Source organism: Atractosteus spatula, chromosome 3, assembly GCF_055471065.1.
Source record: "Atractosteus spatula isolate fAtrSpa1 chromosome 3, fAtrSpa1.hap1, whole genome shotgun sequence".
Taxonomy (NCBI): domain Eukaryota; kingdom Metazoa; phylum Chordata; class Actinopteri; order Semionotiformes; family Lepisosteidae; genus Atractosteus; species Atractosteus spatula.
This window is the reverse complement of record NC_142708.1, coordinates 28,701,491-28,718,671: the sequence shown is the minus strand read 5'-3', so window position 1 is coordinate 28,718,671 and position 17,181 is coordinate 28,701,491. Positions and strand designations below refer to the sequence as shown.

The following is a 17,181-nucleotide window of genomic DNA, read 5'->3' as shown; positions in this document are numbered from 1 at the left end:
GTCTGCCTGTGGCACATGGCTGGATTCCAGTCTTTTGTGTAAGGAAGAATATTCTTACTTAAGCTTTCTCAGAAGAATTAGCGTTCTGCAATTCTTTTTTCCCCCACTGCCGCTTGGATGAGGCAAAAACACATATAGATTGTATGGAAAACAGTATAGCACCTATATTGATGGGACATGGGACCGAGACTATAGAAAGCCTTTTAAATGAAACAATTGCACAAAGTATTCCATTCTATCAGCATTAAAAACTGTTCAGTTTTAAGTTTCACATTGCAGACCTGAAGGTTGTGGCTATTTAAGAAATAGTTAAGCATGAATATCTTAGAAATATGTACTTTTAAACCAGTTCTAGGGAATGCAGGGTTCTAGTCCTGTACATTATGGAATGTCTTAGGACAGCCTCTGTATTACAAAATTAGTATAAAAATCTGTATAGCACTGTACAATTTGCCCTTTTTTTAGTGCAGACAGTACTTTACGTAAGTACTGTGTCTGCACTTAAGTATATAAGTATGTTGTGAATGTCACAAGCACAGTCATTTCACAGTGGGGACGCTCGAGGGTAGCACAGTGGTTTGCAGTCAAATGCAGGATTCTTGTTATTCTCTTTGAGGACTTTAATACCATTAAAAATTTAATGTAATACGGTTTAATGTCCTTGGGCTCTCCTGGTGTTATTTAATAAAACCCATTATATATAAAAGAAGAAGTGTCTGACATACTGTATACAGTAAATCCATGGGTATCTACATGCTTATGAAAAAAAAAGGGCACAGCTAGGCCATGACTTTTGGACAGATGCTGTTAACAAAGGTTTAGGTTTATACAAGGGAGCTAATGTGAGGTGATGGTTCAGTTTGATAAGCACTTGGTTGTACTCTTAATTTAAATCAGGGATGAGAAATATGCCTGAAGGAGAAGCTACACTTAACCTTCAAACATTGTATTACTTACAGTCATATCAAAATGCAATGATGACTGCATAGCAAGACCAATCATGAACCTTAATCCATGCTATATGGAGTATATTTTACTTATACTATGACTTTTGACAGAGTAGTTGGTTAACAGACCCCTGACACTTTAGCAAAATACACCAGTGAAAATGTGGAAGGAAAACACATAAGATTTCCAGAGCTTTATTCTGGATCTGTACACCAGGTATTAAAGTACAACAGAAAATACAAAATAATGCTCAACAAAACAAAAAAAAATTCAGTGTTTATGTACAAATATTAAAAACAGATTTCCTCTTGAACATTTCTGATACTAAATGCAGTTTTGATTGTCTATAATTCAGGTTATATTTTTACTCACAAAGTAGGTTTCTTATTCATATGAACCATGGCCAAGAAAATAACTCTCACAACAACAGTGTTGCTGTTGGTAATTCTTATTCTAAAATAAAATAAAAATATAGAAATTAATATACTGTTTACAAAACAATTTTATACTTAAGATTTCTTTAAAATATCACATTTTACAGATTTCAGGGATGGGGTGTGGTTAAAATATACACATTACTTCCCTACATGGAAATTGCCAATAGTTTACATTCTGATTTTACCTAGAACTTTCTTACAAACTTTGGATAAAATAAATACCACTGCACCACTAGATTTGCTAAGGAACCAATCATAAGAAAGACAAGAGGAAAATAAATTGCACAATCTAAATGACCCAATTGTACACACTTTAGTATTTGCCAACTGATACTAATGTGCATCCTTCAAGTAAGTTTGATGTGAGGGAAAACTTATGATAGAATGAAAAGAAAAAGGCTTGTCAAAAAGAAGAAAATTAAAAGTATTGCTATCAACACAGCACCAGGTACTCATGAAGTGGTTATTCACTCTTCAGTAACTTCATACAAATATTTTAGTTTAAGTTACTAATGACCTTGTTTTTAGTTCCACTTGTTGTCTGTATTTTCATTTGTACAAAGCAATGAATTAATGATCTGGCTTGCATTTCCCTATTGTGAATAGCAGGTGGGAAGGCCCTTATTAGGCACAGATTACAGCAATTAACTGTCCATGGAGTATCAGACAGACAAAAAAAGAGCCAAAATTTAAAAGGCTGTAATACAGGCATCTGCATACATCTGCATTATCCTATTTTTAGTGTTTAAACAAAAATCTTCCCTTAACATTCAGTAAAAATGCATAATTTGGAATGTGGCACACCATAATACTGCATATATAAATATTCCTTCACACTTAGTATGGGCCTAAAAACTGAAACTCTGATCCCGTATGCAAAACAGCAGATATAAATCAAACTGCGTTACTTCCATCTCAAATGCATCAAGGTATAATAAACATTTGTGACAGGAGAGATATCCTGCGTTTTCAGTTTGCAATTAAACAGTTTCAATATACTAAAAATAACTATTGAGACATGTAACAGTTAATGATGAATTCTCAGAACAAAAGTTTTGATTTTGTTCCAGTGGGCAGCAGCATGCTTAATCTGTACTTCTAGCAGAATCTGTGATACTAACCATGGATGACAGATTCTAAAGTGCGCATCCACATCTTTTTAATAAATCAATAGATGCTGTATTAAATAGGTTCTTTACAGGAACAAACGCATAAACTTTTAAAGCAAACGCAACATTAAATAGCTAAATACATAAAGCAGTTTTAGTGGTACAATTGTGAAAATACACAGCTAGCATGCATGGAAATGCTCTGCTGCAAAATGTTGGGGGGGAAAAAGTCAGTTCAACCTAAAAAGGTAGTCTGTACATATTTACAAATTATTGCCTTATAATAACAAGGAATTAAAAGAAATCTTTGTCTTAACACAAGTTCACAAGTTCATGAGGTCAAATAACTGACTTTTCAAAACTACCCAATGACGATAAACTCAGTAACCATCAATTCTCTGCATCATTAGACCGAAGTAAAGATTTTCCAATGGTTCACAACCCATTATTCATTATTAGTAAGCCGACATTCAAAATTCTATACCTGAAAACACTCCATCTTACTTTAGATCTCAAATGCATAGATAAATTAAGTAAACACTAGTACTGCATTAATTACCAACTGACATGATTTTGATCTTATGAGCTTCCAGAAAAGGCATTCAGTCATGAGCATGAGAAGACCAGCCATCAACTAAATTAAAATACATAATCTCCTGTGTACATCTTACTCAACTGTAATCACTTTACAGCATTGGAAAATATGAATTAACAATGCAGACTTGCACAACACATTGTAACAAGGTGCTGACAAAGCAGAAAATGACATGACATAATACTGGCAACAAGCCAAGGCTACCCGTTAAGTGTTGTGTGTACTTAGGTGTTAACGTTGATTTGTACGATAAAAACATCTAGTTTTTCACTATTCACCATGACAAGCCTACTGAACTAAAGATGTACATGCACACTGTTTAACTTACATAAATAGTACTCAAGTCAGTCAAAATAGATTTTTTCATACATCTCAAATTAAGAAAAGTTAAATGTGCCTATTTTTAGCAAATTTATTTCACTGTACATTTGCTAGAAAAGCATTAAAAAGTACAAACAAGGCTAAGGCTAAAGTTGGGATGACATTGGTGCAGTCCATAACGTCCTTTTTAATAAATACCCACCCTCTAACTATCCACTAACAACTAATTTCATTCAAGCCAAACACTTTTAATGGATAAGATCTAAAGATGGATTTCGTTACCACAAAATTGCAAAAGGACAGTATGACAAAATACAAAGGAAAGGATACAAGTAATGTTATAAGATAAGCATTTCAGAATGAGCTGCAGTTGTTGTTGCTGTCATTTTCAGATAGAATAATTGTTTAAACAGGCTTGGAGAAATATTTAAACAGTTGGGTGTTCATCTCACTCTCTTCAGAGCCTACAAAGCAGCCAGCGTATTTACAGTATACTATTCATACTTCTTAGCAAATTCCCTATTTCAAACATTATGAACTGCACTTTATCACCTCAACGCTGACCGAAAGTCAACCAATTGAGTTGAGTAGCAAAAATTAAAAGCAGTATTTTTGGCTGCCTCTGAACATTTTTAAGGATACACTGTAAAACATTTACACTGGTTTCACAAATCTATTGTTGAACTTGGAAAAAAAATGTATAAAATATTAAAATGTTTTTTTTTTGCCAATTTTACACTGTGAAATAGCAATCTGGCAGTGGAGTTCGACTTTCAGTATGAGGGCAACCACTCAAATTTGGTTTTTAGAAAACTCAAAAGTTTTCTTCTTTTCATATGCAGTCCTGGTACCTGCCTACATAAAAAAATCAAAATATTGTCATTGTGTAAACTGAAGTGCTCCTTTTAATATACAGAAAGGCTCCGTGTAAGAAAGTCTCTGCACTTCTCAGTGCATTTCTAGAATATAAAAGCCTGGACCCTCTTATACAAAATGCTACATAAGCCAGGGTCTAGTCTCTAGGGTACCTGTAAACACTGATATTCCAAAGTACCAAATTGAAAAGAAAACCAGAAGAACAAAAAACTGTTTCTGGCAGCCATTCTGAGTGGCTCAAAAACCTTGTCATTGGTTCAGAGGTGTGGCTGTAAGCTTTAGAGATGCCTGTAGGAGCAACAAAAACCGAGACTACAGAGCTTGAACTTACACCACAATATTCAGTTCCACCAGTTTATGAACATTGACATATGACACTTCCAAATTTAGGACTGAAAAATAAATGGCTATTCTTAACTCTTGAGAAATCAAGATTTAGTTCTATACGATAAAAGACATCACTGATGTCATAGTAAAAAAAAAGTTCAAACTTCCAGTGAATGAGAATATGTACACATTTGATGGCTATGCCATCAAATTCAATGGTCGTGTTTTCTTGTTGCTAGTCACTCGGATTGCAGGGCTGTGTGTTGATGTAGTGTGTGGGAGTTCATGAATCCATTTGACTCGCTGGTCGATAAGCTACCAAAGTCAGTCACAGACACAGCCATTTTGGCACTCGTGATGTGATGTGCGTGGTTCTCGAAGTCTACGCCAAGGTTATTCACGGAGACGTCGTTGATGAAAGGTTCAGAGAGGCCCATTTTCAACCTCTTTGCAGGCCGTTCACACTCCTCACTGCACATGTTAATCTGGTTCAAATCGGAGTGGTAGAACCCTGCGTCAAGCAAGTTCAGACAGTCGGTGTCGCCATTGGCGGAGAAATTGAGAGGTTCCTCATGATTGAGTGCTCCTCTGTGCAAGCTGTCCAATGCAGGAAAGTTGTAGGAATCCAGGCAGTTCACATCTGGATTACAAACTGTGGCCACAGTATTGGTGAGAGCTAGAAAGAGAAGTTAAGAACACGAGTTTAAAGGCCACAGACAACAGAAATAAAAAAAAACTCTTATACATACACCTTCCCTCCTCACTTTATGACATTGGGGTTTGTTTTTGCAATTTCTTTTATGACAGCATCTTAAAGTTGTAATCAAAGGACACTGAAATACCACATTCCCTATTCAATAAATGTCTACAAAAAGCAAACTGAGCAGAAAAACAATTTAAGTTAAGTACCTTTATCTTTCAATAAGATTATTCAGAGCAGTAATTATAAGGCAAGGCTAAACAAATCAGTACATTCAAAGCACGTGTCCCTTCTGATCTCAACAGCTCATATCATTGTCAAAATTTGAGTAAAACTTTCAATTTCTGGAACAAATTCCAGAGTTTCAACCCATTTTCAAATATCTACAAACAAAATTAGATTAATGCAGTGCTTTGATGGTTTGTCAATTTTCCATTATTTGCAACACAAGATCCCTGTTTTTTTTACAGCTGATGTTCCACATCTAAGAATTCTGAATTGTGTGACAAGATTTACCAGTCTGATTTCCCCTACCTCTCTCATCGAGAAATACAGTACTCGTGAGAGCCACAACAGAAGCATTCATTTTCAGCCCCAGTTTCTCGTTACCTGTAAGATCGCTGGCAGTTATGGAGTTCAGAATGCTCAGCTGTTGATCTGGAGTAGGATCCATCCTCCCACTGCTGGAACACACTGATGAGGAGCTGTCAACAGCTAATCCTTCTGCTTCATCTACTAGGCGGTCCATCAAATCCCTAAAGGAGAATCAGAAAACAGGATTAATCTTCCCTCCTTCTGTCTCTGACACTTTATCTAGAACAGGCACCTACCACAATGAATGAGGTCAAATACACTGAACAGCAGAACTCACATTAACTAAAAAAATTCCAAAATGGGGACTCCTTTTGGAAGTATCTAACATTCAGTGAATTGATTCCTACAATCAGTTGTCAGGAGTCAAAAGGCTTGTCACTTACAAATTTCCTTCAGATTCACAAAATTCTTAGAAGTGTGAACTAATGTCATGACATTGAAACATGAAAACAAAAAATGCTAAAGCCCTTCTGCAATTTGTACTTTTCAAAGAACAATTACTTACGTTACACCAGGATAGCTGCTGTATTTCTTCTTTCCAAACCTATTCTGTTGGACAAAATAGTCAAAACGTTCTGACTTTTTCCACACATAATAAAAGGCAACACATTCAGCAACTGTTCGTGTTTTAACCTGAAGAGGAAAGAGAAAAACAGTAGGTCAGGTGATATGAAAATTCACTGAATTATTTTTATTCTATTTATAACAAAATCCTACGAAATACTAGAGAACTAACAGGAAAGAAGTCTGATTTATTTTATTTATTTGTGAGAAACAAAAAATGTTAAATGTAGAAAACCTGTCTGATATTCACTCCTAACTACACATCAGTGTGAAACTAGCTACTGAACTATTCTTTATTTAGGTAAAAGAAAAAGTTAAACAGCAGCTACAATTCTAAATCCTAATCTGCCTCTAAAATTAAAAATATAGATTCAAAAGTATTAGCTGCATTAGATGATTTTTGGATTTATATCAGTTGACATTCTCAGGTTATGTTAAAAGAGTAAACCAAAAAAATGCACAATAATAATAAATACACACATTGAATAATGTAATAACATGCTCTGCAACACGTTAAGGTAGCAGTATATTTCACAAGTTAAAAATAAATACTACACTACACAGCATTTCTCAAACACTATGAAATACTTGCTGGTGTAACTTATTGCTGCAAAGAAATTAAAAATATCCTATCAAAAATAAGTACAAAGGTTTTTGTCTTAAGACTTTTACAAGAAAATTAAAACCCACCTTATGTTTTTGTATAAGATGGAAGTTCTTCTCATATAACTGAAGTGCATGTTCAAAGTTTCTGCATTCTTCTTCAGACCAAGGAAGCATTTCATCTAAAAACAAAAATATCACTTAAATAGATGCTACTTTCTAGAATAAAACAGTACTTATACTGAATACTGCAAGTTCACATGCAATCCTCTTAACTTACCCTTTGAAGACTTTGAATTTTTCCGATACCTTTCAAGAGCTTCATGGATATTAAAATCGCATTTCACAAGCTCATACAAAGCCTAAAGGATAGAAGAAAAACACTTTTAGGAATGTTTACACAAACTTAACAGTAGATTAACTATTACAAACATTTACTGCATTAACATTTAAAAATTATGAAAAAAGCTATTAATGATTGAAGGGAAATCAAGGAATTGAATAGTAAAAAACTGGCAGTAGGTGGAAAATTTGTTGGATAAATTTCTGACACTATATAGTACCATAAAACTTTGACAGCCTGTATTTAAAAAAATAAAGGATTCCAATTTTCAATATTATAAAAACCAAATATTTTTTCTCTCTACATTTGTTAATTTTCTAGTTTATTTTTACTTTACATGTAGTCTTTAACAGGAGACAAAGAGTCTACTGTATATTATATTTACCAGATAAAGCATTCTGCACTGACTTGCTTAATTATGTGGGGTCTGCTGAAATCAGACAAAATACCTGAACTATTTTCAATGTCTACACTATAAAAAATAATGATCGTGCCAATAGTGTTGAATGTATTCCTGTGCATTCTTATCAAATTTGTCAGATGATCAGGTCATGCAGAAAGTAATATTTTGCATCAAGAGTGGGGTCACAATCTGCAGTAAACCTAATTAACAACTAAAAATAATTTCCAAGAATATTCTTATCAGTGTACACAATATGAAATACAGTTGCGTCCAAAACAAATGCCACTAATTTTACTATATTGAAAACAGAAGACTTAGTAGCATTAAATACTTAACCAATTTCACATTTTTTTTTTATTCACTCATTTTAGAGTGTAAAATAAGGTGGATTTAATTTAGGCTGCTGTATCAGTTTGCTACCGATATTAGTACTGAAAAAATAACTGAAGTCTTATCTGGCAATTAACACATTTTCTTAGGTTCATGGGCATTTTAGTGATATCTGGCTGCTGCCAATATGGAAAGAATATTGCGAAAATATTTCAAAGGTGCTGAGGTGACCATTGTTAACTTCAAGCCTCCCCAAGTACACATTTGATTTGGGTGGTTCTTTTTAAACTGTTTGTCGTTCAGTATCACATTCACTCCCTTTTACTAAGCTGTTTGCATCTTCTGATGACAGTACCATCACCATATTGCCTCTTGTAATGAGGCCTATCTGGCGCTTTAGGGAGTATCTTGCTTGCAGTACGTACTTGCTCATTGTCTCGAATGTGGCTTCCCTCCATCGTCCCGACTGTCTTCTCATCTAGGTCTCGCAGGGCCACCTCACACAAGAACTCTTTCACCTTACTCTCGGGCAAGACAGTGGGACTCCAGAGGAGCTGGTCTTCGTCTTCATACGCTGCATAGAACAGTCACACACACTTTTATGTCTGCTTTTATTTAAAACTGGGATACTTTCATTTTGAAACGAGAAGTCAATGTCTTTTCTCTTTCCACTCGCAAAACACTCGTCCCAAAATTTTTCAGTGATTTTAAACAATCACTGTGCTCGTGTACCTAGGGCACCTGTAAACACTTATATTCCAAAGTACCAAATTGAAAAGAAAACCGGAAGAACAAAAAGCTTTCTGGCAGCCATTCCGAGTGGCTCAAAAACCTTACTGGTTTAGAGGTGTGGTAGTAAGCTTTAGATATGCGTTAGAATAACAAAATAACAAAAGCCAAACCAAGACTACAGACCTTTAACTTACATCACAATATTCAGCTCCAACAGTTCATGAAAATTGAAAATTAAATGGCTATTCTTAACTCTGGAGAAGTCAGGATTTAACGGTATAAAAGACATCGCTGAAGTCATAGTTAAAAAAAATTGCAATGCTTTTTTGCAAAACTCAATGAAGAGAAATAAAAAGTTTTACATCTCCTGCAAAATGTTTAAATTTACATAATTTACGTTTGTGCCCAATGCTTACATCTTAAATAGGGAGCAGATATGTCTGTTGACTGAGTATTATTGTTGCTTGGGACAACAAAATGAGGTCAATTCATGTGATTTCATAAAAATAGCACACTCAATGAGAAGGGATTACATGAATCATTTAAAAAGTCATTCAGATATAATTTCTATAAATGCACGGACTATAAAGATGACTATCTTTAACAAGGAAAATTGCTTGGTTGTTTCTGACAGAGAGTGTCCCATCAGAGAGAAGCTGTCTGGACAAGGACGTGTTCTGCTTCATCAATTAGAGAAACCACACTGGCAACATTGTCAGATCCATCTCCAGAAATGCTATAGCATGAGAAGTTCCAGGAAGTAGTAACTCATGCATTAAAAACACAGTATGACTAAGTTATTTTGGTTATGCAAAGCATCATATATTGTCTATACAATGGTGTCTTTGTTTTCAAATAACGCTAGATGCTGAAAAAATTATTATCCAAAATATAAAAGATTTCCAATGTTAACTGCTCAACCATGAAGTCAACACATACATAATTTGCTACCTTATCAAAGGCTGGAATGTCATTAACTGAAAAGTATTTGTGCATAGAAACGTAAAATATAACTGCACTTTCAAAGAATTCTAAATAAGAGGCACATGTGGGAAATCAGAATAAGAACACTGCACATTATTAACATTAATAATAAACAGAATGGTTGTTTTACAGTAAAAATATTTAAAAATACCAAAAGTAACCACCAGATGGTGGTAGCAAAATTTCTTCTGGCACACAGGCCAGTCACTACCAGTCCATTATAGACATTTCCATTTGTGCTTGTTGTCAAATAAAAGACATCCCTTCATATATAAAGTCTCCTGTTTCAAGCCTTGCATTGCAAAATGTGTCTCCAACCCCAATGCGCACATAAAGAAAAGTGGGCATTTTCTTCTTTGATGTGAGTTTTAATGCATTACTTCTATAGTATACCTAATAGTATATCCATTTCAGTTTCTCCAGTTTAGAAAACTTTCTTTTCTCTCAATGCAGCCCATAGGACAAACTGCAGCCCTTCAATAGAAACTAGGACAGTTGTGTTTAAAAACTCACGTTTTTCTTCGTCGCCATAGGTGCCGAGTCGAGAGGGAATTTCAGCTTGGTACTGGGATCCCACCATTATCTCCTACAAGCAATAGAATAAGTTCAGGTTATGTCAAGACCGCACCGATTTCTTATATATACTGAAAGGCATTAAAAACAACATACTATTGATTCAAATACCTCAGTTTACATTTACAAAGAATCCACTTTTTATATACGGTGGTGGGGCTATAGTGACAGATTCAGATTTCTGTGAAATGTAAATCCAAAGAATGACAAAAGCACCAACTGTTACTCGGACAATCAGCAGGAACATCAATTTTTCACAGTATATAAACAGTTCAGGTCACTGATTTACCATAAATTGAACATACCTTTCTGGAGTCTTCAGGGTTTACACCTTCATCCTCGCCTTCAGATTCCTTATCGCCATCATAAATAGTGTTTGCTGGAAAGGCACAAGAAGCATTACTATATTGCTGACATTTTACTAACTAAATAAAACAATTTACAGCATTAGGATATAATTACTGTGATCTACACATCTATGTCTAATATTCCATTGAACGAGGTAGTATTTTTACGCACATTCTTAATTAATGCAAGAGTTTAAAAAGCAAAATGGACTGACTCATTTTGTAAAATTCAACATCTGCATCTGTTCTCCATTTTAAGAATATGAATATCTTTGTGAAGAGCCAGGATTTTGAACAAATACCCATGCCTTTTGGAATTCATTTAAACATGCTAATAGAATGTAACAAATAGGTATAGCCTATATTTACACACAGATGTGTACCAGGAAACTTAGTTCAAAACTTTTCCATTTCACAATCCGTAAGTATCCCACCCTCTTTCTACTTACATCTCAGGGTTCTTGGGAAGAAATCTGTGGTTTCATGGGAAGTTACGGATGGGGTCAGGTCATCGGCTGACGACTGTGTTTCTTCATCATCACCAGATAACAGGTCTTTAGCAATTTCTTCCTGTTATAAAGTATACATATATGTTTAATGTTCCTAATATCTGTATATCGGTTATATAGGAGAGTGTTTTTAACATTTAGCAATCTTATTAAAAGTCACTCAAAACTTTCAATGAAAGCATGAGCTGTCACTTAAACCACTGAACTGCAATGTAGTATTTCTGTCAGAAGTCAAAAACCTGATATCTAATTTAGCTTGAAGTCACAAATTAGATATCATTCATAACTTTTATTTCTATTCAGCATTAAGACACTCAGGTATTACCTTATACTAACGAACTATTCTCTACCTAGTCAGTCTAGGTGGACACGCACTTGTCTTCATAAGAAATGAGGTTTGAGAAGATCTTCATGCACCCCATAAAGTATCATGTATTCAGACTTTTACCATTTTAGATATTATGAAGGATACATACATACCTAAGATTATGACAAATTCAAGGTCTTTAAAAGGTACTGCTGAATTAAGTGTTAAAGAGCTCTACTTCATGTCTGTAATGTGTGTATTGTGTTCATTTACACAATATACTTCAATAACGCTTTCAGGGCAGAAGACATTCCTGAGGTAGACAGGGTATGGAATTAAGGACTTTTTAAAATTTTATTAATTATAAAATGTAAGCATTCTTGTATAATTCATAAATATAAGCTTAACAAAACTAATAAAGGAACACTAAATCTTAAAAGCAGATAAAGATTTGCAGAGCTTTCAGCTTGTCAAAAGAAGAGTGATGTATTTCACACCCTCATACTCCTTTGTGTGGTGACAGAGTTGTACTAAAAAAAAAACAAAATAACAAACAACTGAAATAAAATAATATTACACTACATACCTTATCCAATGTCATATCTGGCAGATCATCTGCGAGTTCTCCTGAGGAGCTGTCCACACTCGAGCCCGCAACAGTGCTGACAGATGCTTCATATCGATAAATAGCCAGCAGCTGTTCTAAAGGCATATTGCCCTCCTGTTAAAACATTATCACTAATATTACAAACAATTCAGATAATATACACAAGTGACCATGCTATTTGTATATTCGTACATATTTGCCCAAATGGGCAATTTCAGAACAAAATATAGAACTTTCTACTGAATAAGATGTGATATTCATAAAAGACTAACTGTATGAATTTGTTGAGTAGGAACAAACGGAACTAGAAAAACTTTTTTCATATACAATGCAAATGGATACCTCTATAAAAAGTTCAGTTACACTATACTTTTTTCACATTTCGACCAACATTCTGACTTTTCTTCCATCTCAGATCTTAATTACTTAGTTGAGTTTATTACTTGGAAAAGAGTAGGTACCCTTTTCTACTGTAATCATAATCCAGTGATTGAAAGACCCACATTACCTGAAGAAGACTGATCCTTGATGACTTGATTAGGCCATCACTGTTTTAAAACTAAGAAGCTACTAATTCTCCTTGTTATGAATGGCAATATCTTTGAATCTAATTCAAACCAAAGGATCATAAATTTGTCTATAAAATGTTTTATTTCTTCCAAACATGTCATATCTTCACTCTGATGCCAGCAGCCATACCACCCTGCAACTCACAACCGGCAACCCACTGAAGCTAAGCAGGTGTGAGCTTGGTCAGTAACTGGATGAGAGACCTCCTGGGAAAAACTAAGGTTGCTGCTGGAAGAGCCATTAGTGGGGCCAGCAGGGGGCACTCACCCTGCAGTCCATGTGGGTCCTAATGCCCCAGTATAGTGATGGGGACACCATACTGTAAAAAGGCGCCGTCCTTCGGATGAGACGTAAAACCGAGGTCCTGACTCTCTGTGGTCATTAAAAATCCCAGGGGGCTTCTCGAAAAGAGTAGGGGTGTAACCCGGTGTCCTGGCCTAATTTCTCATTGGCCTTTACCAATCATGGGCTCCTAATAATCCCCATCTATGAACTGGCTTCATCACTTTGTTCTCCTCCCCACTAGTAGCTGGTGTGTGGTGAGAGTACTGGCGGATCATCCAGGTGGGGCTGCACATTGGTGGTGGTGGTGGAAGGGAGGCCCCCTTACCTGTAAAGCACTTTGAGTGGAGTGTCCAGATATTAATTATAATTATTATTAAAGCAGGAATCTCGATGCTTGTTCTGGTGAGTCCCAATCCAGCAGGTTTTATAGGCCACCATTTCTAAATATGGAGTAATTCCATTGTGATCAATTAAATGGGCAATTTGCTGAATTTAGAGATCATATAGGACTAAAATTTAAATACTCTTCATCCCTCAAGAACAAGTTCCCTTAATCAATCAGATTACTTGCTTAATCCATCAACAGTTCACATACATTTCCCATCTTTCAAAACAGGTGACCTATAAGACTCACTGGATTTGTGCTCTGAAAGACCATGTTTCCCAGGATCACGGGTGTCAGCCCTAAGGGGTCAATAGATCTAAGTTTATCACACAATGGTATTGCACTTATGATGTTGGTATATTAAAAACTAATAAAAATCAAGAGCTGATCCAGTGAAAAAATAACCCAAGATCATGTGATACCAATTACAGGAAAAATCCTGATTTAAAAAGTTTACCTTCTCCAAATCAGCAATTTCAGCGCTGAAGTTTTTATCCCCTTCCAACAGTTCTTCCTCTTCGAGAGTTCGCTCGTCATCATATTCATGAACTAACATTTCAGCCGTTGGATCAAAGTCATGATCTTCCGAGGACAAAGAGCCAACTGACAAATGAAAACCAAACAAGTAATTTAAAAATGCAATACACATTGGCGCAAATACAACGAAAGCATGAACATAATCTATTAACTTAGTTGAAGTAGGTCACGAAATCTACTGTACAAAAACGACACACTGAGCGCGCGATTAAAGATTGAGCTTTTCATTAGGGACTGCGCCTAAAATTATAGTTATACATTTCGTAGTGGCTGTGTAAAGTAGCACCAATGTATCACCATTTTTAAATCGACGCAAAACAAAAAAATGTAACTACTGCTGCCGCAGGGCCAGGGAAGATAGACGACGACTTACCTGGGCTCGAACTTCCGAAGGAAGCCTGAAACAGGAAGGAAAAAGGACAGATCAGTACGACATCCTTCACTAACCGAGAGCCGACACCTAATAAATCTCTAATATCGGGAACTCGGCGATACCCTGTCATCACGTCGTCAAACCGAAGCACAGGCGAGGTCAGCTTTACCGTTACCTGAGGGAGGGGGGCATAGTTCGCTAAGCATCGCGTTTTAAATACAAAAAATATATAGGAAAAGGCTACCTACACGTCTTTTGAGTAAAAAAAAAATCCTATCTGAAGCTTGTGATATTACTGTTACGCTACCACCTCTCTATCACAGCGCTCAGCTATTAATCTCATCAGGCAGAGCCTGGGCTACAAAATATAAACAACGTTTGGTTTATACACGATCAACACAATTTCTTCTTGGATCAAGCTCTTTTAAAACTCTAAGTACACAACATACATATTCTCCAATCTATACTTGAAATACATTTTCTAAAAGCGATCTCCTTTATATTTTTCCTGCCCCTTGGCTTATGAAACAGTTCTTACAATCTGTGTTTAGATACACACGGACGCCGCGGCCTAGTCCCGTAGGATCCCGCTTTGCGTTCACATCTACTTTACACACCCAATCCCGCTCATTTACCCACCGATGCAAAAGTACTAACACATTAACGTCTAATAAACACAATCGAGCCAACATAACCATATTGTAGCCGCTAAAAAACTAAAAAATAGCCATTTAAAATCTGATGCTTCTTCCCTATTTTCCTCCTTACCTCCGCCATATTGGTACCTTTAGGCTAATAAGCTGGCTCCAGTCGGGTACCCGGATAGACACAGCCGGCCAATCGGAGGCCCCGGCTACATTGCTCACGGTGACTGGACTGTATTTTGCTGTTCAGAACCAGTACATTCAAAAAAAAAACGCAGTACATTCCAGACTGCGTGTTTGACTTTTAATTTAGCCTTTTTACAAAACAATAGGCTCCTTAATGGAAGGCTGAAATGCCAGAAAATTGGAACATACTTAACACATACCCCTGTTGCCTTTACTTATTGTGAAAACTTTTTGAGACTCACAAAAGTTAGTACATAGCACATATTAAACGTACTTTTTCACTCGACACTTTTTAAAAATATTTATTGGTATTTCTAACAGTGAACGAAGAGAACGGCATTTAACAGATGCTCTGAAAATAATAGAATTAATATTGTACAACAATATTCACTCCACTTACATAATAAGTACACTACACAAATACACTACATTGTAAGATAACTTCTGCTTCTGGTGATTTTCAAGGTCTTTTTAAAAAAGGAACACCTGAAGAGCTGGTACAAGCTGGTTAAACTGGTCAGCTTAAGCCAGTAAAATGTTTTAGCTTGTTAAGAGCTGATATGGAATGGAAAAAAAAAAAACTGTACACACACCAGCTACTCTAAGATTGGATACTCCTGGTCTAGAAGATGGACATAATGTGTCAACTTCAACACTAAAAAGCCGCCAGCACTTCAACCTCAGCATTTTCCAGTTTGGTTTTTACAGGTGCTCTTTGCATCACAGGAAACAAAGCCCCTATATGACAACATTTATAAAACGTATTGTACAGTCAGAATGACAGAAAATGGCACAATTACAATATGGCATTTGATACTCCTAATTTTCTTTTAGCAGAAAATTAGCTTTGCAATACTCTACTTTTTCGGGATAAACTTATGAAATCATGTTTTATTATACTCAGAAGCTGAATAAGAAGGAGGCATTCTTTAACAGATTTAGGTTCAAAAGCCTAAAGAAAAATTAAACAGTTAATAAAACAGGAAGACTCACCCCAGCCAATTAGCATATCAGTTTGTCTTTAGACAGCTGGGGGAAACTGGAGCACCCAGACTATTCAATTAATTTAAAGAAAGGCTACATGTTGAGTAAAGCCATTAAGAAGCTGCATTTGTTAAACTTGTATAATTCTATAAACCTTGTATAGGCACTCAAAAAGTGCCCTAACATTTAGAATCATCACAATAAAAAACTGTTTTCCTAGTCTACGTAAATTCAATATTTTCTTGATGAACCTGTAAGTTTAGTTTTTTAAAAGACAGATATCATCAGGACTTAAACCATTTGATATTCTGCTGATTTTAAGGTTGAAAGCAAAGTCTATGTGCCTCTGAAATAACCATTAAAAGACTGCATTAAACATCACATGAAGAGCATTTTTCATTCTTTTATGCTTTTTCTGCTTTTATCCATTTTGTAATTGATCAGTCTTTATATTTTTAGTATTTGAATTCTATAACACAACAAAGAAATATGTACATGCATACAGTCCTTCAGAAAAGTCTGTAGGCTTTAATCCAGCATGTTTTATGAATCGCATTAATATAATGCATCCCCAATATTGATATAAATATCAGTAAACATTTTCATATCATGTCATTAGTCAGAAACTGCACCGAGGCTTCATATTTTGTCAGTATTACTCAGAATTCATGTTTAATTCTCTTTAAAGCTCAATATTACTTCTTCATCCCAGTATAATTTTAATAGGTGTATACATGCCACAAAATAAAGTTTACCACTCTTGGTCTTGGCTCTGTCTTTGCACGTTTACTTCATAATCAGTTAGAAAGTGTTAGTGAAGCTGTGGTGGAGTACCAATTTTGATTCACGTTGTGTACAAAATAAATGGCTTTATTTCATTTTTTTTTGTAAAATACACATAGTGCACCCTAGTCTTAAACTGAGAACTAAGAGCAGAAAACATAAAAATCTTACAATTACTTAAAGACTTCAATAAACATTTTTACAATAGTAAAGAGTTCAGCAGGT

General features: G+C 35.4%; 1 protein-coding gene across 2 annotated transcripts; it reads right to left on the bottom strand.

Moving 5' to 3' along the window:
• Positions 1-3,489: 3,489 nt before the first annotated feature.
• Positions 3,490-15,137, bottom strand: LOC148837654 (mesoderm induction early response protein 3-like). 2 transcript variants are annotated; one of them, XM_088910874.1, is made up of 13 exons: positions 15,128-15,137; positions 14,360-14,384; positions 13,907-14,052; positions 12,189-12,323; positions 11,236-11,356; positions 10,745-10,818; positions 10,380-10,452; positions 8,576-8,724; positions 7,355-7,436; positions 7,162-7,256; positions 6,413-6,540; positions 5,923-6,068; positions 3,490-5,289 (listed from the first exon to the last, which is right to left on the bottom strand). In XM_088910874.1, exons 1-13 carry the CDS (start codon positions 15,134-15,136, stop codon positions 4,853-4,855), a joined length of 1,620 nt encoding a protein of 539 aa, XP_088767000.1. In that variant the 5' UTR covers position 15,137; the 3' UTR covers positions 3,490-4,852. The 2 variants fall into 2 exon arrangements, with proteins under 2 accessions (XP_088767000.1, XP_088766999.1); XM_088910873.1 differs by lacking the exon at positions 15,128-15,137 and having other exon boundaries at positions 14,360-14,557.
• Positions 15,138-17,181: the final 2,044 nt, after the last annotated feature.